The sequence below is a fragment of the Zalophus californianus genome, chromosome 9 (assembly GCF_009762305.2).
Source record: "Zalophus californianus isolate mZalCal1 chromosome 9, mZalCal1.pri.v2, whole genome shotgun sequence".
Taxonomy (NCBI): domain Eukaryota; kingdom Metazoa; phylum Chordata; class Mammalia; order Carnivora; family Otariidae; genus Zalophus; species Zalophus californianus.
The window spans coordinates 68,258,548-68,286,164 of record NC_045603.1 but is presented as its reverse complement, the minus strand read 5'-3'; the positions used below and the strand labels follow the sequence as shown (position 1 = coordinate 68,286,164).

Genomic DNA, 27,617 nt, shown 5'->3' with positions numbered 1-27,617 from the left:
ATCCTCTGATTCCGCCCTGCCTTTTCCTGGCATCCCCGCTCTGCTACAAGCTAACTAATCACAGTAAATTTTTTGTTTTTCTAAAAATCACTAAACTGTATCATGCAATGTCTCGTATAGTCATTAATCCAAAGGCGACATTGTTAGTTATTCTTGCTTATTAATAAATTGCCAGTTCAGTATTTTTCCACTGATTTGACATTTATCAGTTTTTATAATGTTTAAAAGATAGCATGACCGATGCCTTTTTGAAGAGTTTATGAAAAAGTATTAGCACAAAATTTATGATACTGTTTAAGAAGCCTATAGGATTATCTTGATGAACTCTCTCTCTTTAATAAAACTTAGCTGATTCATCTTTTGTGAAAATATTCCCTATCATAAGCTTAATTATCTTGAATAAGGCACAAGTGAACTATTTTCTTGCTCTTTTTCCAATATACATATAGAATTAGAAAAGTGTATTCATTCCATGATTTATCCACTATTATTTGAAATACCAAATCAAGTTAATTTGGGGGAGAAAAGACTGAATCCAAACCTAGTGTTGGGGAACTTCATCAAAAAACCATGACCACTGATTGACTCATGAGCTGGACCCAGGCACTCAGAGGCTCCTCACCTCTTCCCCTGTCCTTGGAATGTGGGTTCTGTTTGCCTTTCTCACTCCCAAAGGCTGCTCCAAGGGCTTAGGCTTGAGATAATGATGTGGGTTAAAATTAAAAACAGAGATACCCTATGACCCAGCAATTGCACTCCTGGGTATTTACCCCAAAGACACAGATGTAGTGAAAAGAAGGGCCATATGCACCCCAATGTTCATAGCAGCAATGTCCACAGTAGCCACACTGTGGAAAGAGCCGAGACGCCCTTCAACAGATGAATGGATAAAGATGATGTGGTCCATATATACAATGGAATATTACTCAGCCATCAGAAAGGATGAATACCCAACTTTTACAATGGGTGGGACTGGAGGAGATTATGCTAAGTGAAATAAGTCAAGCAGAGAAAGTCAATTATCACATGGTTTCACTTATTTGTGGAACATAAGGAATGGCATGGAGGACATTAGGAGAAGGAAGGGAAAAATGAAGGGGGGGAATCGGAGGGAGAGATGAACCATGAGAGACTATGGACTCTGAGAAACAAACAGGGTTTTAGAGGGGAGGGGGGTGGGGGGATTGGTTAGCCCGGTGATGGGTATTAAGGAGGGCTCATACTGCATGGAGCACCGGGTGTTATACAAAAACAATGGATCGTGGATCACCACATCAAAAACTAATGATGTATTGTATGGTGACTAACATAACATAATTAAAAAAAAAAAAAACACCTGCATGGTATATGTGACTGAACCCAGTTAGGGCCTCTATAAAGGGGGCAGGTGCGGGAATCGGTTAGTCTTGCCACCCCAGACAAGCCTCATCTGTAAGTTCCCTATTATTAAAATTGCCACCTACCAACCTGGAGTGGCCTGCCTCTTTCTTTTATCTCCCCCTGCCCCCTGCTTATGGGGGCTAGTCTCAGATTACACCTGGGCAGCTCCAGAGAGGGTGGTACACATGATTTACAGCAACACCATTATCTCTCAGCTCATTCAGTTGTTTGCTGTGACATAATATTCCCTAATAACTACAGACTTTCAGGGAGCTTTCTAAAAATACTGCATTCGCAGTATGGAGGTTCCTGAAACAGTTGAAAATAGAGCTACCATACGATCCAGCAATTGCACTACTGGGTATTTACCACAAAGGTACAAATGTAGGGATCCGAAGGGGTACATGCACCCCAATGTTTATAGCAGCAATGTCCACAATAACCAAACTGTGGAAAGAGCCAAGATGTCCATCGACAGATGAACGGATAAAGAAGATGTGGTATATATACACAATGGAATATTATGCAGCCATCAAAAGGAATGACATCTTACCATTTGCAACGACGTGGATGGAACTGTAGGGTGTTATGCTGAGTGAAATAAGTCAACCAGAGAAAGACATGTATCATATGACCTCACTGATATGAGGAATTCTTAATCTCAGGAAACAAACTGAGGGTTGCTGGAGTGGTGGGGGGTGGGAGGGATGGGGTGACTGGGTGATAGACATTGGGGAGGGTATGTGCTATGGTGAGCGCTGCGAATTGTGCAAGACTTGAATCACAGATCTGTACTTCTGAAACAAATAATGCAATATATGTTAAGAAAAAGAAGAAGAAGAAGATAGCAGGAGGGGAAGAATGAAGGGGAGTAAGTCAGAGGGGGAGACAAACCATGAAGACGATGGACTCTGAGAAACAAACTGAGGGTTCTAGAGGGGAGGGGGGTGGGGGGATAGGTTAGCCTGGTGATGGGTATTAAAGAGGGCACATTCTGCGTAGAGCACTGGGTGTTATGCACAAACAATGAATCATGGAACACTATATCAAAAACTAATGATGTAATGTATGGTAATTAACATAACAATAAAAATTTAAAAAAATAAATAAAAATACTGCATCTGATAGTAAAACTACACATCTTCCTTTTGATTGCTATTTCTATCTTTTTCATTACTGCATAGATCCCCTCGGTCAGCACTGGCACTCTGGTCATGTAGCCCTTTGTGTCTCTATAATGCCAACTAATTTATAATATGTGCTCATGCATGAGAACCTCATATGGCATATTTCCCATGCTTCCAGTATTTACTGTAGAGACAGCTAAGTTTATTTGTTATGTTGCTCCAAAATGATTTTCTTTTATAACGTAACCCATATATGTTATATAAATTGTGTTCTTCATTTTTAAGAACAAAGAAACTCATGGTGAATTATATCCCACTGATTTTTGTTCCTCATCCCTATACTTACATATTCAAAAGTCTCTGAATCAGTTTTATTATACTGTCATTCATCTTTAAAAAAAAATCTCCAGATTACTTAAGTGGCAGTCATTTAATCTCTGTCCCCACTTTGCTATGCATTTTAAGTGACAGGGCTAGAATCATCCATATTTGCACACTAATGTGAACATACAAGAGTTAAACCTCCCAAACTACCACCTCCTGCCAAGAGCAAAAAGAAAAAAAAAGAAAAAAAAAAAAAAGCTCTTTGGCAAAGTGTACATATAAAATAATCTGCTTTTCTTTTCTATTATTTAAAATTAATGAAAATAGCCCATAAATATATGAAAAGTTGCTCCTCTTCATGAGTCATCAGAGAAATGCAAATTTAAACTGCAATATGATATCATGTGCCAACATCATTTATCATAATGCCTCAAATTAAAAACATCAAAAATGCCAGGTGTGGAGCAACTGGTATAACCACTTTAGAAAACAGTTTGGCAAAACAATTTTACAAAAGGTTAAAACAGTTTTGCCATTAAATAAAACAGTTTTAACCCCTGAACAAGCAATTCTACTCAAGCAGGCATAACACCAAAAAGCATGTAAAGAATGTTTTACAGAAGGACTAATTATGTAGGCCAAAACTGGACAGCACCCCACTGTCCTTCAGTAATAGACTAGACTGTGGTACATTAACACACATGGAATATATACAGCAATAAGCATGAATAATTGACATCTACATACAAAAATATGGATGGATCTCACAAACAGGATTTTGAATGAAAGAAGTCAGACATAAAAGAACATATAAAGCATGATAAATTGGTTCTTACTGTCAACCTTGGTCAAGCCTTATCCAAAATACTGAGGAAGAGAGTGCCTTGAAGGGAGTAGTATCATATATCAGAACACAATTTGGAAAAAAAAAATTACCTTGCATTACATACTAACTGTGTGATCGCAGAAAAGTCATTTAACCTCCCTGGCCTCATTATTCCTCTGTAAAACAGAGATAGAGAAGCCTTCCCTCCCCCAAAGCAAATGACTGTTCTGAAGATTTCTAAGGTCCTGTGTAGCTTTACATCTATGACCCAATGAGACAGTCTCACTGCTCTCCACTTTCATGAATAAAAACATAAAGAGTTCTTTTAACAAAAACAGTAATAGCTCACCTTGTTCCAAGCCACCTGACATGTATTACTCATTTAGTCCTCAGCCTAACCCTATAAAAAAATATAACTATTACAGAAAAGGAAACTGAGACTCTGAGAGTTTTGGTAACTTGACCAAAGTTGCACTGCTAATAAGTAGTAAAGCCACAATACAAACCCAGAAAGAAAATCTAGCTCTATTAACCACATACTTAACTACTCAGTATGCAAAGACATTATAATAACTTCATTTTATCTAAGCTGACAGGACTTTTTAAATTAAGTTTAATACAATCTGTTGTCTAATCACCACAGAGCATATTAAAATGTAATCTATATTATATATTGAAACTCTGATCTTGTTCAATCAAAAGAATGATGATTTTAATTTATTCATATAAATCTGGCCTCTTTGAGACAGTACTAATTAAAATAAAGCAGTAGTGTTACTAGACAAGCACCAACCAATTTTGGTGGTCACATTCACATTTCCCATATTTCATGCCTCTCCAAGAAAGGAGCGGAAATCTGCCTTCCTTGTTATTGTTTTAAACAGAGCCTCCTCTGCAAAAGACACTAGAGTATTAGTTCAGATTTGCCTCAGATACCCAATTTTCATGAATCACTTCTTCCGTGAAACAGAGCTCTGTGTTCAAAACTGAATCTTTAATTTTTTTTTTATTTCAGTGACTTTCAGTAACTTTCTATTTGCTAGAACTTCAATCAATTATTTTCTGACAATTCTTTTTTTTTTCTTATCCTGGGCTGAGATTTTACATATTTTAATTGGTTGGACCTCGCCTATTTCAGAGTTAAAGTCACCCAAAGTATTTATACTTTACATTTTGTGGAGTTATCTTGAATTTGTGTCAGTCAATCTCATTGTTGGCTAGTTGAGAGCCTGTAACTAGGATGTGGTGATGGTGGCTGAAAAAGGAGAAGAGAGAGGGATGGAGGCAAAGCCTGCTTACTTTGCACCACAGCCTACACTTAGGCAGGACTCCCAATGGTTTTGCATGGTAAGCTTAGTTATCAGTGGATAAAAGTAAATCTCTTAGATTAACTGTAGCAGATTTTTTTTTCAAATTTTATTTATTTATTTATTTATTTATTTATTTATTTATTTATTTATTTAAGAGAGAAAGAAGCGGGGTGGGGAGCAGAAGGAGAGGAAAAAGCAGACTCTGTGTTGACTGCAGAGCCCCAGGCAGGGCTCAACCTCACAACCCCGAGATCATGACCTGAGCGAAAATCAAAAGTCGGATGCTTAACTGACTAAACCACCCAGGCGCCCCTGTAGCAGATGGTTTTAAAGGAGGTAGGCTCTGGGCGCCTGGGTAGCTCAGTTGTTAAGCGTCTGCCTTCGGCTCAGGTCATGATCCCAGGGTCCTGGGATCGAGTCCCACATCGGGCTCCCTGCTCAGCGGGAAGCCTGCTTCTCCCTCTCCCACTCCCCCTGCTTGTGTTCCCTCTCTTGCTGTGTCTCTCTCTGTCAAATAAATAAATAAAATCTTTAAAAAGAAAGAAAGAAAGAAAGAAGGAGGTAGGCTCAAAAAGCACAGCACTTCCAGTTGGAACTTCTCTGGGACTTCCAACTAATAAATTGTGTGTTCTTGGACAAGTCATGCACTTGCTCTTATTAGGAAGACGGAAGCAATGCCTGCCTTATAGAATTGTTGTAAAGCTCACATTGAAGAGCAGAGTTATGTGCCTTCTACCCAACGGAAGGGATATGACTTCATTATAGTTGTGATTATTATGACCTTAATTATTTGGTGTTGGCACTTCCTGCCTTTGGATCTTCTTTCTCTGTTTAACTCCACCACAGTAGCTCAGGGATAGGAGCAGGAAGACGCTTAGTTCCCTCCTTCCAACACTTTGCTTATGTAGATTCCAATAAAGAAAAGTGGCAGGCTTGGTTCTCTTTGACTTCTTTCCCAGAACAACAACCTTCTTACTATTCACCAGTATTTATATTTGGATAAAGAGCTGGAGCTGAAGTTACAGAGGGAAAATATAAAGTGGACTGCAAAACAGGGTTGCACAAACAATTCTGTTGAAGTGAGCTGGAAAGCATTCAATAAAGAACACCAAAAAACCACTGGCCACTTGCACTTCTTTTGTTCATTTCAATCTTGGCAGAGTCAAATTCAGCAGTTAGGTTATATGTTTTCCTTTCCAAGGACTTTAGAAACAAGTGATGAATCTCTTTAAATGGGTCTCAGTAAAAAATATATTTTGTTAGTTTTATGTCATTAAAAAGGCCTTTGAGCAACAGAGTTGCAAAGACAGGATGAGCTCAGGGTGTAAGAGGAAGGCTTATGGTTCTCTTTTAAAAAGTAAAAAACATACAGCTCAATTCATACTCCACCGAAATTAAGTTCTCATAAAGTATAACAATGGTAATACTGGGAACACTAACATAAGAAAATGAGACTGTCTGCTTCACCTCATATGTAATAGTGACACACACACACACACACACACACACACTCACTCTTATGTAACTATTTCCTTCTCTCACTCAGCACATATTAAAGTCTGAATAAGCAAGTCAGTTAATGATTATTAAATTTAGTTTAAATGTTACCTTTTCTTTTATAAAATAAGTTTTCACAAACTTTTCAGAAGCACATTTCCTGAAATATTTTTACTGACTGGTTTTTAAATTGCACATGTGAAGACACATTCCCAAATACTCTTTAAAAATATTTACTATAAGACCTAAATGCTTATTTCCCTTAGGGAAAAAAAATTCTGTGGGTGTTTACAGAAAATTTCTTGCTAGTTCTTGTAAAATGCTGAATTCATCAGAATTAGAATGTACTTCGAATACTCAAAATACAAACAAATATAGGCACAAATCCTCTATATTCCATGGCATTCATTCACTAAATAGAACCAGAAAACCAAAGTCACTTCATCCTTACTACTTTTAACCACAGAAAATGAAAGACTCAAATTATTTTGGCATTTCTTCAGTGATGTTGTGGTCCCCCTCACTGATTACTTACTTGCAGCTTTCTCTATGATACATGAGACAAACACAGTTGATTTTCAATCATTAACACCAAAGTCTGCCAGAAGCACTTTGCATTAATAAATCTCAAAATATTTTACCATTTCATTAAGTCTAACTGCCTGTTGTTGGGAAGATTTCAAGCACTGTCTGATTTAGTAAGCAGCTGACTATTGGTAACAGAGACAAATGGTAAAATCAGAATTGAAATTCACTACTTCTGACTAATGCATCTATCATGATGGTCCATTATTTCAATCAGCCTGCCTCTAATAAAACTGACATCACCTAATGAAAATCTGTTATATTCAGGGGTAACTGTGTAGAAGTACATGTGCAAAGAAGGATAAAAGAATTTAAAGCAAAAAGTCTGATTCCTGCTATTGTTGTGTTATGAATATAAAGCCCTAGAAAGGACCTTGCTTCTTCTTATCTCTGTCTATCTACAAAGAAAACTACAGAACATCACCACAAGCTTTCAGATACTAAGACAAGTTCAAGGAACAACTCAGATGACTCCTCACTGAGGAAATTAGCTAGTGACACGTGTAAGAAAAATTGCATTCAGTTCTTCCTGGTTCAGCCAAACCTATCTGACTAGGCTAATATACTTTCGTGAAATGGACTGGCTTCAATGTAAAGTCTAAGAAAATTAAATATAAATGAGCTCCGGAGGGAATGAAATCAATGGGCTACAAAGCGACTTCCTGATTTTTCCCTGAGAACTCGTCACTTTGACCAGCAACAGCACACTGCACACCACGTGGGCAAGAGTCAGGCATGGCAGTGGTCAACGGAGCAGGGTGAACAAAAGCCCCAGCACAAGCAACCATTCATTCTCTCCCCCTCTCTTTCCCTCACCCTCGCCCTCCCCTCCCCCACCTCTCCGTCTTTGCTCCTGCATGGATGATGATACTGCACTCACATAGCCCTGTGTATCCTACAAATTATATCACAACTCCATTTACATAGCTTCCTATTCCTTTGGACAAAAATAGCTAAATTTTAAATGCTCCTTTTAACAAGAATTTAAGGACACTCTTTTAAAGTGTAAGTGACATAAATGCAATGATTTGTTATTGAATGAATGATATAGAACCCATTTCGGGACAGCTATGAATTCAGAGAGCATTTCCTGACATCAGAAGTGAACCGCACGGCTACTAAGAAGGTCACACAGCTTCCTCACTCAGGAGTGTGAGCCTTTTTTTTTTATTATGAATTGACACCATGGCCCCGTCCACACTGGACAATCCTATGATAACGTGCTATCCAAACTCACTTGTATCATGGATTTCCTTGGTCCCCATGGCTGAGTGTGGACAATTCTTAACCTATTTTGGAGGTATTTGTATCAAGTAGTGGAACGAGAGAAATGCCTACCACTAAGTTTCTTACAGATCTTTCCTACTACTGTCACTATACAGAACGGATTCCTCCAAGAGAAAATTTTCCTGTTAAATACAAGTATAGCATTTTTAAATGGAAAAGAACTGATCAACCAAAGTAAAGAAGGTATTCTTCCTATCTGTACCATTTCTAAAAGCTTTTTAGGGTGCCCAGATCAAACCAATGATGGGTGAATATTTATTAATAACAAAGATTTATTTTTGCCAAAACAAATTATTCATCATAAAAGTTATGCTCACATTTGCATTCCTTACAGCACTTGCCATCCACGTACGCAAGAGCCGACTTAAGGGGGCAGTCAGGAACCGGGCAGATCAGAGTTTCGCACTGGATAGTTCCATTCTGAGAAGAAAGCAATATTTAAAGAATTTCCAAGTTGCAGTTTGATAGCCTGAAAATATTTTTTAAATCTTAAGTTTCAAACTCTTCACATACAACGTCATAAATACCACTATTCTCTGTGGTTATTACATGGTAAAACCCATAGTACGGAGACCTGCAGTAAAACGTATTGGGTCCTAACACAGTTGGTGACTGGCTCCCATCTTCTGTCCAGTGATGATGCTACACACCCTAGAGTTCTCCCCCTTCTGGAGGGAGGTGGATGAGAACATGGGTGGAGGGAGGAGCACACACTGACAGCAGGCTAGGGGTAAGCCTCATGTCTGCCCGGATTATGCACAAAATGAGCACCCACAAGCCAGGGGATTTCTGGAATAGCTGCTGCCATCCTGCAGACCCAGTCTTGGGACCCAGAATCTTCCCATGGATATTTAAGCACCACCACGAGAAGCACTCAACCGCAAACAGGATGGCAAGAAATTTATTTCCTGAAGGTCATCCAGAACTCCCAGGCAGCTAGCTGCTTCTCTAGTCACCTTATTGACCTCACTATACACCTCCTGCATTTTACTCAATTCGATTTTTGCCTCCCATTTAATAAGCTGGGCAGGCTTTACTGTATTGGTAAAGTGCTGCAATTTTAGTGGGAACATTATATGTTCCCGAATAGAAATCATATGATGCATGCACATGCATGCACACACATATGACTATTTTGGAGGTAGCTTTAACTTTTTTAATGCATGAAATTCTGTTTTTGAACAAACTTGATGAATTTGGAGAAATTTTTTTTAAAGGCTAATTCACATAGACCTCTGGCTTCTTTCCAACAAATGACTTTTAACTGATGAATTCACGTGAAATTTAAAATTTAAAAACCAAACGAGTCTTGACCTTTTCTTTGGAAATGAACCTATTTTTGAAATAGTAATGCACTAAATATTTCTACTTTATGAGTGCACAATTAGAGAAATCATATTTATTTAAATTCTCTAATTCTTATTCTACCATATTAGCAAACTTTAAAAGATTGCTAAGTTAAACTCCATTATTTGTTAGTATGGCCCAATCTGGTGACAATATTTCATGCTGCATATAATTTAGTTTTATTAAAATGCATTAATAAACCCATGAGGGGAAAATCTCTTGAAATGTTAAGGATAATGGATAGAATCCTTTGGGAATCACCTTCACTAACCCAATTTAAATTGCTAACTTCATGTGTGCACCAATACTCAAACTTTATAGTATTTCTAAGCCATAATCATCTTTATAGGCTAGAACGTGTCTTTAATAATGCAACACGCAGTTCTTTAAATTTGACCAGGCTGGCCGGCACTTTAGTGCTGTGTCTTGAGGAAATGGGTCTTGAAATTTTCATGATTACATTGTTTTAATAAATTTTTAAAGAGCGGGGGCATCTGCGTTCCCTCCATCTGAACTCTCAGTGGAAGCCATACCAGACACGTGCAGTTCTTACAGCCGTCGGTCCAGGACTCAAATTCTCGGTAGGTGGTTCCCTTCATGGTGCAGGTCCTCTCACAATAGCACTGATCCAATCTATTCATTCGCTGCTCAGCTCGAGACAGCTGTGGCACAAAGGAAGGGGTTCACAGTGTTCACCATTCCAGCAACACAGAAAGGCAAAATACTTCAATAGGCATCAGATGTTTTTCCGTGTATGGTAGTAAAGATGGCTATGCCCATCTATTATTGTCATCAATATATTGAAGCCTATACTTTAAAAGAAAAGTTTTTCCCCCTCTTCTTTTTGAGGTAAATTTGGTTCTTGCCTTTGAAAAAAAAAAAGCATGATTTATAAGATATAAATGGGGGCTAAGTAAAAATGGCATCACTCACACTGCTGAAAAGCATTTTCCATTTTTAAAAATGTTTAATTTCATGAACATCTTTATTCAAGTGAAGAAAAAATTTCAGAATTTATGTCGTGTCAAAAACAAATCATAGATATACGAGACAACTTGCAGGTTCTCAGTAACTACTATGCAAGCTGACAACAGTCTGGTGAAATTGCAAGGAAACTTGATACATGCTTAGGACAGTGAATAATCCTACAACAGCAACACAGTGGTAGAAAGCATCCGTGGGACCATTCCCTTGACATAATTCCAGTGTCCATATTCTTTACAATGCCCCCTCACCTCCATCCTTATAAAGAAAAGCTAAATAAAAATAAATAATAATAAAAACTAAAATAAACAATAAATCCTACTGTAATAAGCAGTGTGAAAATCAGGTAATCTGCCTCATTTCTGATTTACCGATCATTTGTTACACAGATGGCTAGGGTTTGAAAATTTATAAGCCCTTTCCTTGAGCAGAGATTTAAATTCAATCCCAGCAAACAGTATAGTATAAGAAAAGTCTCAAAGATGAACATTTGTGGTTATAAAAAAAAAACAACTATAAAGAACCTCAAGGATTTCTGAGCTCCCCGCACTCAATTTCTAAGTAGCTTTTACCTTGGCTGATGTTTTGGCCAAAATGTCCTGCAGCTCCATGATTTTCTGCACGAGTCCATGGAAGTCATTGCAAGTTGGACAGGCTGGAATTACAAACACTACATTGGTCAAGTTGTATTTATAAGGAGGTCAATCTAGTTAAATCCATGCTGACAACTAATATATTGGACCTCCGATTTCAAACTGACATTCTGGAGAAAATTAAGCAAGAAGCACACTTTTCATCACACAGTGCAAGAACTAATGGACTTACTGCGATTAAGATCTGGGCACTGAGCAATAAATCCTTGGGGCATGACAAGTAATTGCACATCTTGCATTATACCCTGTGTGCAAAAAATTTTTAAAAAGATGTATTACTTTCATCTACCCAAATTATGTTCAACAGTCAAGTTCATGAAGGAAAACATTACAAGATAGACTCACCAAGATCCCTAAACAACATCTTTTTGAATATATCACTTCTACTTCAGACCAAAGGGAAAGAAATATATCACAAGTAGATGATTACCCATGTAGTTTCCTATTGATAATATTTTTAAAGCCTTAAGATTAAATGTCAAGATATAATTAAGAGGGAATAGTCATGTTGTTTTGAGAAGTTATTTTTACTTAGCCACTGGAGAAAAGCTTGAAAATGACCTTTAAAAATCAACCCGAAAATCACTTCTGGTTTCAGCAACAGTGAAACTGATACCAATTTTAAATTAACTGCAGCCATCAAAAACAAAGAGATAGAAAAACTGAGTCATAAGTGCAATACTCATTTGAGCATTTCTCATTTTTCAGTCGGATCTTTTAGAATTAATTCGTCAATTTATAAAGGACAATAGATTCATTAACCACCTGCCGCAAGACTTAGCGACAAGTCTTTAGGAGTACAGAAAGTTTAGCGTGAAATTTTTAAACATTCCAGCAGCAAATAACCCATTTTACACAGAGGGCCACATCACATGTCTATAGGTAAAATTTACATGTATTCTTACTCACTAAGGCTTAATTAGCTTCCATCTTCCTGGGCTCTTAAACCAAAGGCCAAAGGTAACTCATCAGACACACTCCAGCTGTCCCTTTCATCTACCACCCCTCTCTCTTCCTTCATCAACTTTATATACATTTTTAATTAATATTTCACTTTATTCCTCTGAAAAATGCAAACAGAATGTCTAATGACAGGGTGACGGGACCAGCATATTATCAAGACAATTTTGAATGTACCTACAAAATATACCAGTCAAATATTGACCTATATCTCCTACATGTTTAATCTAATTAATAGCATAGTATAAGAGGAGCGTCAATGTGAATGATAAATATTGTAGTATACTGTGTGGAATTGCTGGATCTGTTGTTTGCTTGGGGTTTGGATTAAAAAGGCAACTTCTATACAAACTCCTATCACTTGGAAGCAGCAACATGAAAACAAGGCTACCATGTACAGTTAAACACTGTACAACTCCACTGGACACCACTCACAGTCTACGGTAAAAATTATGACCCGAGAGTAGTACACATAATTGATGTGTGAGAAGGATTCTAAGGCCACATCCAGGCTCCATGGGAAAGACTGCCATGGTTAAAAAGAGGAGAGACTTGACATCTACAAATCTGCCATCCCTCATGTGGTATAAAAGCACTCATTGTTTAGGATTTGTGAACATGGAATCAATTCCTCATGACTGGCTTTGGGAAAGTCTCTTAATCCCTCAGAGTAGGTTTGCACACAGGTAAAAGAAAAAAAAAGAGCCTGCCTCAAGGCCAGTAAGACTAAGATTCAGGAATAATACATAGAAAGCACCTGGTTTCCAGGTAACAAACAGTTTAAGTAAGTTTAAAAAACACCTTCCCAGGTTACAGAGCTTACTTAGAACATAACTTCAAAATCACTGGTACCTACTCTACCCAGAAATCCATGAGTCAGACTCAGCAACTATTATTCTTCAGTTACCAACCATTTGCTGAACCACTTCTATATTATAGGCACTGTCTTAGTCCCTGGGGGAAAATGATTACACTACGGGCTTGTAGTCAAGCAATTTTCTGGACTTTAGTTCTTCATTCTTGAGATACAGAAATTTAAATGAGATGTCTTTTAGATCATCTACAATGATGAAATTCTATGAAGTGTGTCTCAAAGTAGGCACTAAAAAAAAAAAAGAGACAAATTATGACTGCTTTCTAGTTTGGACAGATTTGTGCATATATATGCATTCCCCTTTCATATTCTGTAGTACAAAAAGACCATGAATAGTGAATATTGAAAAGTTTTCAATCCTCTATTATTAACAGCCGTGTAAAAGTATCATCAAAGGTGACATTTCAGTGGTGGATAGTTTATTTGTAAATTAACATCTTAGGTATTTATTACTTTGAATGCCTAATCTCAACAATGATACGTTAGTTTCCCGACTGCTACTTTGTGATTATCTCTGTAATGTCTAAAGATCAAGTTTATTCAGGAAAAAAGAGAAAATACTGTAGGCCAGCTAAATAAAGCACTGTGTAAAAAAAAAAAAAACACGAAATAGAAAAAATATACAAATCAAATTATTTCGTTTCACACCACAAAAAGCAAAACATAATTTTCCAAACTCATTAGAAAGCATTTATATTTCTACGCTATCATCAGCCCTTAGCCAAAAAATACCTTAAAATATCCATGCGCATTATTTCTCTGTCCCAGCCAAAATGTTGTGCCCAGAGGCAAGTCTGTGGAGGGCTTTTCCACCACTCTCTCGTATATTCTGCAAAAAGGAAATATCAGAGTAAGCAGTGTGAGTTAACAGTCATTTCTTAGAATCTTCTACTTTGTAAACTGAGAACATTTCACTTACTTATTGCAGTCAACATGTAAAATCAGATGGGAGGCACTGATGGCTAAGGAGAGTTTGTGCCACTTGTCATCAGCCAAAATGTACGGAAAGACTTCTGTGTGCGGTTGGTGACTGCCTGACCGATAATGCAGTCTGACTTCATTCCGATGGCCACTGCTCTCCAGTTCCAGGTACCTGCGCAGAGAAGAGCCCCATGGGGCCCAGGGAAAATAAAGTTCCAAAATTACTGACATGACCTCCAGCCCCAGAAAGACGGAGTCTAATGTTTTTCCTACTCCTCCCACTGAGTACAACTAAACATTGTATTGTAAACAGACATAGGAAGAGTCTAAAAGATGGAGCAAAGAAAGAAAATCAGACCCAAGGTACTGGTTTCCTAGGTTTTCTTTTGGCCTCATATATCCCAGACTTGGCTGAGGAAGCCAGCAACCTGGAACACTAGTGAGTGTAGACCAAAAAAAAAAAAAAAAAAAAAAAAAAAAAAAAAAAAAAAAATGTATATATATATATATATGTCTCCCAATGAAAGCTTGCTCTCTTTAGCCAAGGGCCAGGAAAGGGAAAGCCTGATAAAACAAAAACTTTTAGAGAATAACCACTCTATTCCAACCGAACATCACAGAAAAAAAACCGGCCTCATCCCCAAATAGACCAGTAAAGCTCGTGGGGAGCCTAGATTTCTACCTTCTTGAGACACCCAACACCTCCACTAGGGTGGTGACGGAAAAGGCCAAGTAGAGAATGTTCATCTATTTTTTAAAGATTTTATTTATTTATTTGACAGAGAGACACAGTGAGAGAGCAAACACAAGCAGGGGGAGAGGGAGAAGCAGGCCTCCTACTGAGCAGGGAGCCCGATGCGGGGCTCGATCCCAGGACCTTGGGATCATGACCTGAGCTGAAGGCAGACGCTTAATGACTGAGCTACCCAGGGGCCCCACAAGTATTCATTATTTAATTCAACAAGTAAATTCTATAATAATAGAGAGGTGTTTGCATTTAAAAAAAAATAACATCAGCAAACACGCTGTCCTGTTGCTATAAACCTGTCAGTTCTTCACATACTGAGGCAAGAACCCTATTGCTGCTGTCAGGTAGCCTCCCAGATACTAGTAGAAATGTCACCTGCACTGGATTCCTAAACTTGAGGCACTAGAAGTAGCCTGAATAACAATGGGGCTGACACCAGGCCCTACAAACAACTTCAGAAGTTAAACATTTTACCAAAATCTACATTTTCATTAGCATCATTCACTCAATTTAAAAAAAATGAATTAGATTCACAATACACAAAAAACATGTAGTGAAGAGAAAAATAAATAATGATGTAAAACACTTAGAAGTGTGCCTAGCACATGGATAGGATTCAATAAATATTAGCTCTCATTAAAAGAAGAGAAAACAGGTTGAAAGAAGTTAATCCAAATCTTCAAAACCAGTAACTATTAAGATATATAAAACCATAGGAAGATGTGAAGTTGCACGAACATATGATTATTGCATAATTATAAGTTACAAAGTATCTTAATGAGCACTGGGTCTATTTTAATGAATCATTTTTCTAATAACAGCCATATTCATTTCCAGAAGCCCACTGTTTCCCACTGGGTGGTGTCTCAGTGGGAGGCAGGACTGGCTCACCCCCTCTCCGGCCGCCCCCCAGGCTCAGCAGAACAGAGCGGTTAAACACCCCAGGCCTAAAACCTGAGGACTCACATCCTAGTACCCCTCCCAAGAGTGCCCGGCTACTTCACCTCTCTGTACCACATCTGGTCACTCAAATATAAAACGGGGATATTAACTGTACTTGCTTCAGTGGACATCTATAAGGATGTGAATGAGTTAATTTAAGAAAGCACTCAGAATATTACTCAGTACACACAAAATACTCAATAAAGATAGTACATGTTAGTTATCTTTTTCAATTCAAAAAGCAAAGTCATCAAATCCTCCCTCTTCTTTCCCATGGTATAGCCAGGAATGGGCTGACAACACACTCCAGCAATCAGATACTCTTCCCTGAAACTCCTTTTTTTTTTTTTAAGATTTTATTTATTTATTCATGAGAGACACAGAGAGAGAAGCAGAGGCAGAGGGAGAAGCAGGCTCCCTACGGAGCAGGGAGCCGATGCAGGGACTCGATACCAGGACTCCAGGATCAAGACCTGAGCCGAAGGCAGACAATTAACCTACTGAGCCACCCAGGTGCTCACTTTCCTGAGATTCTTGATGGAGCACAGCCAAGGAGGGGAGTGCGGAGGCACCCACAATGTGCTAGGGCAGCAGCATCCTGGTCAGCTATGTTCAGGTCACTCTGCATCTTCCTTCCTGTTTGCTGGCCCATCAGGGTGCCTTTGGTTATTACCTGTTCCAAATTCTGATGCTCCAGGCTCCCATCAGTTCTGTAAGCTGCCCTCCCATGCATCGCCTCCAAAGTCACCTTACAGCTAGAACCTTAACTGATATATTACAATTGTGACCATGGAAAAAACATAGAATAAAGCATATCAACATTTTTAAAGCTATTATTGAGTGATAGAACTATGAGTTATTTTTAACTTTCTTTTTATTCTTCTTTATTTTCCCTTTTATGTTCAATAAGCATTTGTTACCTTAAATTAAAAACCACATTTTAAATCCCAAGAAGGTAATTTGTCACACCTGAACATATCATGTCTCCCTGATCTGTTATTCATAATTGTGAGAAGTAACTAAAATCAGAAATAAAGTTCACCCTTTATAATAATTTATGCCCTTGTTATTCAAATATCCTTTGCATTGGCAGAAATATAAACTAATTTAAGATTAGGCTTCAGAGAAATAGGCGACAGTTGCAGGACATCATTCATTTTAACAACCTCCTTCATAACTCAAGATCAAGGGATGAAAATAAGGTCACGTCTCATCTGACAAAAAAGGTTGCACACACACATAAAATGAGACTTTTTCGGCTGCCTTAAATTAAACCTAAGGAGAAGAACGATCAGATCATCTCAGTAGAGTTCTTCCTCAACTTGCAATGGGGCTATGTCCTGATAAAACCATCACAAGTTGAAAATGGCATTTAATACACCTAATCTACCAAGCATCGTAGCTTAGCCTAGCCTCCCTTAAACATGCTCAGAACACTTCTACAGCCTACAGTTGGGCAAAATCATCTAAAGCAAAGCCCATTTTGTAATAAAGTGTTGAATATCTCAGGCAATATATTGAATACTGTACTGAAAGTAAAACAAAACCAGAACAGTTGTATGGGTATACACTAATTATAAGTGTATCGGTTGTTCACCCTCGTGACTGCATGAGGGAGCTGCGGGCTCACTGCTGCTGCCCAGCATCATGAAAGAGCATCATACCACACATGTCACTAGCCTGAAGGAAACCAAAATCAAAAATTCAAAGTACGGTGTCTACTGAATGTACATCACTTTCTCACCACTGTAAAATAAAAAAATGGTAAGGTCAACCATGCTAAGTATAGGGCCATCTGTGTATTAAGCTAGAAGCCAATTGTTAGTCATCTGAAGAAAAGCTACATATACTTCTGGCACCAAATATATTAGAGGAGCTCATGGAAGGCACAACTGCTAAGGAGTTATATGTGCAGGTTCTGGACCTGAAAACCCAGTTCGGCTTCTCACTACCACCACTGCCTCCACTTCCCGCTGCCTCAGTGTCCTCATCTGTAAAATGAGGAGTCACTGTGATAATCCACACAAAGCAGGGCATCTGAAACACAGTAATCACCCAATAAATGGTAACTATTGTATCATTTGTCAATACATAATCCCAATTATAAAGTCCAGCTTCTTAAAAAGCCAATTCTTGAATCACAAGCAATTTTGAACACATTTTGTTTAAATGGAAGAATGCAGAAACAGGAGACCGAAGTTCCAGGCAAAACAGAAGATTAACCAACTCACAGAAACTAGTTGACACCTTACAATTAAGGGCTCTAGCATAACCAACAAAATATGAGAAGCGAAGTCCAGTGGTAGGGCCACAATTATTGTTGAGTTCAGCACTTTGCCCACTTGTTGTACAAAATTGACCCTCTCAACTTGTCACTTCCAGTGATTCCCTCAGATGTTAAGGGAGATGGGAGAATTGGGGAAAAGTGTATTTTTTGGCATCCTTCATTAGAATCGTATTGATTCAGTTGTTAGTTCGCTTGTTTTCAACGGTATTTGGTCATCAAAGCCAGGTGGTATAATGTGGTAATTTAAGAGGCCTCAGAGACTTACTCCTGTCTCCACTCGTTAGTAACTGTGATAATGGGCAAGTGAAAAATCCTCTCTAAGCCTCAGTTTCCTCTCCTATCAAATAGAGTAAGAGTTGTAACCATATATGGTCATTGTCAGAATTTAACAAACTAAGGGATGTAAGTGCTTACTCTACAGTTCTTGACAAAGAGTGAGCCCTCCATACATGTCATGATTATGATTTATATTTCCTATGATACACTATTAAACATCACTAAATTTTCAGGGTGCATTTGAACTTAAACAAGCATTAATCTCAACAGAAAACATTTTAATGAGAATCCATACTTAGAATGTTCATCTGTGATCTCCCATTAAATGGTCATCCAGTCTGTCTGAGTACATCCAATGACGAAGAATTCATGATTTACTGAGGCCCGTCATTTCATTTTTATAAGACAAACACCTTCCTTATAGTAAAGCATAAAGGCAAGAGGTTTTTCTAAACTATAATTTATTAGTGCATTTATTCCAGCAAATATTTACTATGGGCACAGAGACTATGGCAGTGACCAAGGCCAAGTACACTGAAGCTTAGAGATCCTCAATAACAAACACATTATTGAGTGAAAATTATGCTTAGCCATCTCAAAACTAATAACGATATTACTACAGAAGTCTTGCTGTAAGAAGAAAAATGTAGCCATATCAGTGAGGAAAACAAAGCTTCTTCATGAATAATATAGCCATAAGCTAAAATTATATCACCAAGGGGAAAGATCAGTAGAAAATGGAATTAATTCATGACTGAAGCTCTGGCATCCAACATGATGGCTTAAATAAAAACCTCTCCATCTTACTACTCTATATAACAGAGTTTATAATAAAATAAAAGGAAAAAATAGTTATTTAAGAAATTGAGATAATTTATTACTATTGATGATGAGGCCAGTAAGGCACAAAGAAAGGGGTGCCGGGGGCTCAGTCATTAAGCATCTGCCTTTGGCTCAGGTCATGATCCCAGAGTCCTGGGATCGAGCCCTGCATCAGGCTCCCGATCAGCGGGAAGTCTGCTTGTCCCTCTCTCACTGCCCCTCTCCCCTTCTCATGCATGCACTCTCTCTCTCTCTCAAATAAATAAACAAAATCTTTAAAAAAAAAGAAACAAAGAAAATCTGAGAAACAACACTGAGCTACGATCCTGGAAGAGAAGATTTAGTGGCATAAGGTGCATTTTTAAAATATCAATTTGAAGAAGGTCTTAAACAAGGATGGAGAAAGAACAGATACAATAAAGCATAAATAAGCGGGTATTCCACAGCACAAGGGTATCCACAAGAGTCACAGAGTTTGAAAGAAGCCATTGGATAAAAGGCAGTACCTACTTAATGCTATGCTCTCGTTACCTCAACTCTCTTAGTTGTGACTGAGGCTGCACAGGTAGAAATTAGACAAAGACTGGAAAAAAAGGATAGAAGGAAAGGAAGTAGAAGACTCACAGGAAATGAGTCTTCCCTATTTTATCAAGAATGAACCCAAGACTCTGAAAAACAAACTGAGGGTTCTAGAGGGGAGGGGGGTAGGGGGATGGGTTAGCCTGGTGATGGGTATTGAGGAGGGCACGTTCTGCATGGAGCACTGGGTGTTATGAACAAACAATGAATCATGGAACACTGCACCAAAAACTAATGATGTAATATATGGTGATTAACATAACAATAAAAAATTTAAAAAAAAAAAAGAATGAACCCAAGAGCACCCAGTCTTAAGGTTGAGGAAGAACTTTGGGGGAATATGGACTTCTCTGATGATCTGAAAATGCATACATGCAAATGTGTACAAAATTTGGCTTGCAAATTCTGCAAGGGATTCACAGATCCCAAGAAGCCCATTCAGGGACTCTAAGCTAAGTATTCCTCCATTTTAGGAAGACCAAGCAGAATATGGCCACTTGAAAAAGTTTGATGATGTGGTTTTATATACATATAATTTTTCTGATATAAAATAATAGGTTATAATAAGACAAAAATTCAGAAAATACACAAAAGCATGAAGAAGAAAATTATAATCACTAATGGTCCTGGCTGGAAAGAGATGATTAATATTAACAGCTTTGCATATGTCTTTTGCAGTCTTTTTCAATTAACCATACACTCAGAATTTCTTTCCATGTCAATAAAGTAAAGCCACATCCTTTTTATTGGAAGCATGGTATTTCATAGTGTAACCATGCCATAATTTATTTAACATCCAATTTCGTATTACTATTTCCAATTTTTCCTTCTTAATAAAAATGTTTCAATATATGTGAACTATACTTCAAAAAATATTTCAATACATATGTCTTTGTGCACCTAAATAATTAACTCCTTGGAATAAATACTACAAATGAAATTGCTGGTTCAAATGTTATACATATTTCAAAGAGATTTGTTATATTCAAGAATTCACTCATTCATTTATTCATTCAATAAATATTTTTTAAACAGCAAACTAAGCCTAAAGCTAGCAAAAGGAAGGAAATATTAAAGATTAGGCAGAAATAAGTAATATGGAAACTAAAAAAGCAACAGAACCAGTCAATGAAACCAGAAGCTGGTTCTTTGAAAAATTAATAAAATTGATAAACCTCTAGCCAGACTTATCAAAAAGAAAAAAGGATTCAAATAAACAAAATAAAAAATGAGGAAGGAGAAATAACAACCAACACCACAGAAATACAAACAATTATAAGGAAAAACTATGAAAAACTATATGCCAACAACTGGACAACCTAAAAGAAATGGATGAATTCCTAGAAACATATAAATTACCCTAGGAACATATAAATTACCAAAACTGAACAGGAAGAAATAGAAAACCTGACCAGACTGATAACCAGCAAAGAAATTGAATCAGTAATCAAAAAACTGACAATAAACGAAAGTCCAGGGCCAGATGCCTTCAAAGGTAAATTCTACCAAACATTGAAAGAAGAGTTAATACCTATTCTTCTCAAACTATTTCAAAAAATAGAAAAGAAGGAAAATTTCTAAGTTCATTCAATGAGGCCAGCATTAGCCTGATACCAAAACCAGATAAAGACACCACTAAAAAAAAAAAAAAAAAAAGAACTCCAGACCAATATCCCAGATGAATATAGATGTAAAAATTATCAATAAAATACTAGCAAACTGAATCTAACAATACATTTTTAAAAAGTCATTCACCACGATTAAGTGGGATTTATTCCTAAGATGCAAGGGTAGTTCAATATTTGCAAATCAATCAATGTGATACATCACATTAATAAAAGAAAGGATAAGAACCGTATGATCATTTCAACAGATGCAAAAAAGCATTTGACAAAGTACAACATCCATTCAAGATAAAAACCATCAACAAAATAGGTTTAGAGAAAACACAGCTCAACAAAATAAAGGCCATATCTGAAAAACCCACAGCTAATATCATCCTAAATGGAGAAAAACTGAAAGCTTTTCCTCTAAGGAATGAAACAGAGATGTCCACTCTCACCACTTTTATTCAACATAGCACTGGAAGTCCTAGCCACAGCAATCAGACAACAAAAAGAAATAAAAAGCATCCAAATTGAAAAGAAAGAAGTAAGACTTCTACTATATCCAGATGATATAATACGCTATATAGAAAACTTGAAAGACGCCACCCAAAAAAGCTGCTAGAACTGATAAACAAATTCAGTAAAGTCACACGACACGAAGTCAAGATACAGAAATCTGTTGCATATTTATAGACCAATAATGAAGCAGCAGAAAGAGAAATTAAGGAATCAATCCCATTTACAATTGCACCAAAAACAATAAGATACATAGGAATAAACTTAAGCAAAGAGGTGAAAGAGCTGTACTCCAGAAACTATGAAATACTGATGAAAGAAACTGAAGGGTGCCTGGGTGGCTCAGATAGTTAAACGTCTGCCTTCAGTTCAGGTCATGATCCCAGGGCCCTGGGATCGAGTCCCGCATCAGACTCCCTGCTCCTTGGGAGCCTGCTTCTCCCTCTGCCTCTCTCTCTCTCTCACTCTCTCATGAATAAATAAATAAAATCTTTTTTAAAAAAAAGAAAGAAACTGAAGATGACACAAAGAAATGGAAAGACATTCCATACTCATGGATTGAAGAATAAATACTGTTAAATGTCTATACTACCTAAAACAATCTGCACATTTAATGCAATCCCTTTCAAAATACCAACAGCATTTTTCACGCAGCTAGAACAATCTTAAAATTTGTATCAAACCAGAAAAGACCCTGAATAGCCAGCGCAATGTTAAAAAAGAAAAACAAAGCTGGAGGCATTACAATTCCAGACTTCAAGTTATATTACAAAGCTCTAGTGATCAAAACAGTATGATACTGACACAAAAACAGACACATAGATCAATGGAAAAGAATAGAAAACTCAGGAATGAACCCACAATTATATGGTCAATTAATCTTCGACAAGGCAGGAAAGAATATCCAATGGGAAAATAAATATCTCTTCAACAAATAGTGTTGGGAAAACTGGACAGCAACATGCAAAAGAATGAAACTGGACCACTTACTTACACCATACACAAAAATAAATTCAAAACGGATTAACGACCTAAATGTGATACCTGAAACCATAAAAATCCTAGAAGAGAACACAGGCAGTAACTTCTTTCACATTGACTGTAGCAACTTCTTTCTAGATATGTCTCCCGAGGCAAGGGGAAGAAAAGCAAAAATAAACTATCAGACTACATCAAAATAAAAAGCTTCTGCACAGCAAAGGAAACAATCAACAAAACTAAAAGCAGCCTACAGAATGGGAGAAGGTATTTGCAAAGGACATATCTAATAAAGGGTTAGTATCCAAAATATATAGAGAACTTCTAAAACTCAACACCCAAAAACCAAATAATCCAATTAAAAAATGTGCAGAAGATATGAATAGACTTTTTTCCAAAGAAGACATACAAATGGCCAACAGATACATGAAAAGATGCTCACCAACACTTATCACCAGGGAAATGCAAATCAAAACCACAATGAGATACAACCTCAAACCTGTCAGAATGAACACACACAAAACACACAACTAAAATCAACAACACAAAAAACAACAGATATTGGCAAGAATGTGGAGAAAGAGGAACCTCTTGCACTGTTAGTGAGAATGCAAACTGGTGCAACCACTCTGGAAAACAGTATGGAGGGTCCTCAAAAAGTTAAAAATAGAACTACCGTACAATCCAGCAATCATACTACTAGGTATTTACCCCAAGAATATAAAAACACTAATTCAAAGGGATACATGTACCCCTATGTTTCTTGCAGCACTATTTATAATAGCCAAATTGTGGGAGCAGCCCAAGTGTCCACGGATAGATGAATGGATAAAGAAGAGGTGGTATACATACAATGGAATATTACACAGCCATAAAAAAGAATGAGATCTGGCCATTTAAGACAACATGGAGGGTATTTCACTTACATATGGAGTTTAAAAAAAAACAAATGAATAAACAAACAAAAAGCTGAAACAGACCCATAATTACAGAGAACAAGCTGATGGTTGGCGGAGGGAAAGGGTTAGGAGGATGGGCAAAATGGATGAAAGGGAGTGGGAGGTACAGCATTCCAGTTAGAGAATGACTAAGACACAGGAATAAAAGGCACAGCAGAGGGAACATAGTAAGCAGTACTCTAAGAGCATATTGTATGATGCCAGATGGTATCTACACTTGTGGGGTCATAGACCTGGGGAATCACTATGCAGTACACTTCAAACTAATGTAAGCTGTGTGTCAACTACACCTCAGTTTAAAAATAAAAGACATCTAGGAGCGCCTGGGTGGCTCAGTCGGTTAAGTGACTGCCTTCAGCTCAGGTCACGATCCTGGGGTCCTGGGATCAAGCCCCGCATCGGGCCCCGCATAGGGCTCCCGGCTCGGTGGGAAGCCTGCTTCTCCCTCTGACTGCCACTTCCCCTGCTTGTGTTCTCTCTCTTGCCCAATCGTTCTCTCAAATAAATAAATAAAATCTTTTAAAAAATAAAAGTAAAATAAATAAGGGACATATAAAGCATGACTATTATTCTTCACTGAGTTATTCCACTTCTCTACAGAGAGAAAGTGGAATGAATTATCCCAGAATCTGGGAAACCATCTGTGACAGATGTTATTGGTCAAGTAGAGTTCAAAAAATAAAGAAATTATATTTTTTACAGCCAATTCTCATAACACCTTCAATTTGATATCAAAGGATCAAAAAGTAGACATAGGTTGAGCACAGCTCATAAGGGAATAACATGCTCATTATTAAATTAATAAATCATTTAGTACATAAGATACCATGTACTTAATTTTACTTTAAAATATGGTTAATATGTCACTTTTTAATATCTGATTTGATTATTCAAATCAAGCTCTTCTGTGAAAAAATAAAATAAAACTCAACCCTTTCTGGTTATAGTTTCACCTGTTAAAATGGTTTAAATCAGCTCTGCATTGAAGGAAAGAACTTGGTATCTCTAAAAATCCAGTTTCTACATAAATTAAATATTATCAAGGTTTCAGCTTAATTGAGATTGTGTGTGTGTGTGTGTATGTATGTGTGTGTGTCTACCCAAGAGAATATACCAATGTTCCCGTCAATTTCTAGATATCATGGGCTAACAAGTATATTGAGGTATGCAAGCAATTGCACTATTTCAAAGAACAAACAACAAGCAATATTTCTGGAAGAAAATGACATTCCCAAGTTGGTAACTTTTCATCTTCACCTTCACCTAAAAAATGATTCATGATGCTTTTAGGGATACATCCATCTGAGGTGACTAAGTGGCACCCAAAGACCCTCGATGCCCTATGATTTCATGCAGTATTTTATCTGGTTTCAAACCTTCCTCTTAAGTTAACAATTTGCTTTCCTTAGGTCCTAAAAATCAATAGGAATTCTGAGGCTGAAAGAGGTTAGCCTGTGTTGGAATTTTCGGCAGCTTTATATGTACCACATATAAAGTTGTGAAACTCTGGGCGGACAAGAAAGGAAAAGCATTGATGCATGTAAGACAGCAAGAAGTTCTAGGCAAGCTGTATTTGAAAGAAAGGAAGCAGTCACAGGGGAGAGTAAGTTGTCAATGCTGCAGCATCTGTTTTCTGACATGCTTCATGGGTCATCATGTCTCCTCTATTGTGCAGAATAAATAAGAGCCAAGGAAGAAGGTAATAGGATTCATGGGTCACCCACTGAGGTGACATTTTGCTTTTAGTGAGCCCATTACCTTGAGTTCCCATTGAAATGGGTACAGGACACCCCTAACTAGAGGAAACAGAACCAACCTGGCCCCAAATTCTAGCTAATAGGGAAATGCCAAAAAGGCAGGAGTCTTATTTTTAAGTGTTAGCATACATGTTTTATGGCGAGGCAGTCAGAAAAATTAAAAGACAAAGATTTTCCCAGCTGTGCCAACTGGTTTTGTTTACTCTGTAACAAGTTCAGTGGGGCCATGATGATGCTGTTGAAACAAAGAAGTCAACTGTAAGGAAGAAAATTTCTGGATAAAAATTTTTAGTCTAACTGAAAAGACCCAACAGAGGAAAAATAGATGACTGTTTTCTCCAAGAGCAAAAGAAAGCAAGATTGCTAAGCCTGTCAACAGAGTTCTAGGATTTTGAGGGAAGTAGAGAGGCCATGATGGGGCTCTACAACAAGCAGAGAATGAAACGGCTGGGAGGATGGGCTAGTTCAAATGTTGCTTCTGCCCCTTGTTGTGACCTCAGACATTGGACTCAACCATTCAGGGCCCTCTCCTTATCTGTAAAATAGGGATAAAAATGGAATAGGAATAACCTCCAAGACAGTGATGAGCACTCAGTAAGATTAATCAATGCAAGGTGTTTAGAGGATGGCCTGACACAGTGCAGGAATTTAATAAAGTGTTAAATGTTAACAATGCAGAAAAAACATTCCAAGGCACCTAAGAAATCAGTCAACTACTGCAAACCCTGAGATTAGCAGATGCTCTGCACTTCTCATCCTATCATTCCACCAATATCTTTCAGCCATCTGAGTGTCATGCATTGTACCAGGCACAGAGGAGACTGGGGAAAAGAAACAAAGTCAGGCCCTCACAGAACTTCTTCCATCATTTTCATCATGTTCCTGAATTGACACTCCCCAGGATGATGATTTACTATAAATGTAGGCTTCCTCATTCATGTTTACATCCCTGTATTTCTGCCAAGTCTTTATTTTATATTATTTTATTTACATCATTTTATTTTTCTACTGTTTTCATATTTATTATTTCATATCATTCTACATTATTGAATCTATTTAGAAATGGTGAACTTAAAAGTAAGCACAGTTTTTCTTAATGCAACTTAACAAACCTCCTGCAATAGACCTTGAACTCTGACAAGTCAGAGGCTGGAAAGGTTTTGTCATATGTTTCTTTCAGTTACTGGCTGATGAAAAACAGTCATATTTATTTTTAAATGAAGAAAATATGCATTTTTAACCTGTTAGAAATGTCAAAAAATGAAAATCCAATAACTAGATGAAATACAATTTTTGAAAAACCATAATAAATGGGATAGAAATAGAAAGCTAGATGTAAGAGCCCATCGGCAAAATCTGCCTCTAACATATCTTATATAGTCTGATCTTGTTTTTACAAATGTCTGTGATATTTTAGTTCAATAAATGCAATATGGTCTATAAAGATAGCACGAGAAAGGTAGAAAAGCTAGGCAAATCACTGTTATGGAAGTAAGATGTTATTTTCTCTGAATCCATTCAATGTAAATGAATTATTTTCATTAAAGAAAACTATAGTAGTTAAAGATGTCTTACACAGTGAATGCTGATATGCACTTAAAATGAAGTACAAAAAAGTTTGACTTACTATATTTGCGGAATATATTGTTACATGATGTATATTACTCAATTTTTATAATACTAGAAAATGAATTTAAAAGCTAATATGAGTTTCAATTTTCAATGTCATTTTTTTATTCATGTCACTAAGAAGCAATACTTTATGATTCAGGTGGGTATGGTCAATGGATGTTAAGGACAGTGAGCAAAGGTCTGATGAGGAATAGCACACTGGAATAAAACTGGAGTACCTCCCCATAAAATACTAATCGAAATCAAAGGGGAAAAATATTGAAGAGCCTGGCAGATCACCAACTTGACCAGGTGATCAAGGTTAACATCACGAGCAGTAAGACAGATTGACAAAGTGTACCACCTCTAGATGTGGTGCACTGAGAAGAGTCAGCATCATTTCTGCAGTATTCCCAGCAAAAACACATGGCCTGAGTAATGAGGAAACATCAGATGGACT

The 27,617-nt window shown here is 37.4% G+C and overlaps 1 protein-coding gene across 6 annotated transcripts in view; it reads right to left on the bottom strand.

Annotated features, from left to right (window-relative positions):
- Positions 1-27,617, bottom strand: part of NELL2 (neural EGFL like 2) — a 389,138-nt gene that overhangs the window by 231,127 nt on the left and 130,394 nt on the right. For all 6 annotated transcript variants that reach the window (XM_027595082.2, XM_027595081.2, XM_027595085.2 and 3 more), the window contains 6 exons: positions 14,074-14,247; positions 13,887-13,983; positions 11,493-11,565; positions 11,240-11,322; positions 10,217-10,345; positions 8,654-8,756 (listed from right to left, as the gene is read on the bottom strand). In XM_027595082.2, the coding sequence (XP_027450883.2) occupies positions 8,654-8,756; positions 10,217-10,345; positions 11,240-11,322; positions 11,493-11,565; positions 13,887-13,983; positions 14,074-14,247 (659 nt within the window). The remainder of the gene's footprint in view (positions 1-8,653; positions 8,757-10,216; positions 10,346-11,239; positions 11,323-11,492; positions 11,566-13,886; positions 13,984-14,073; positions 14,248-27,617) is intronic.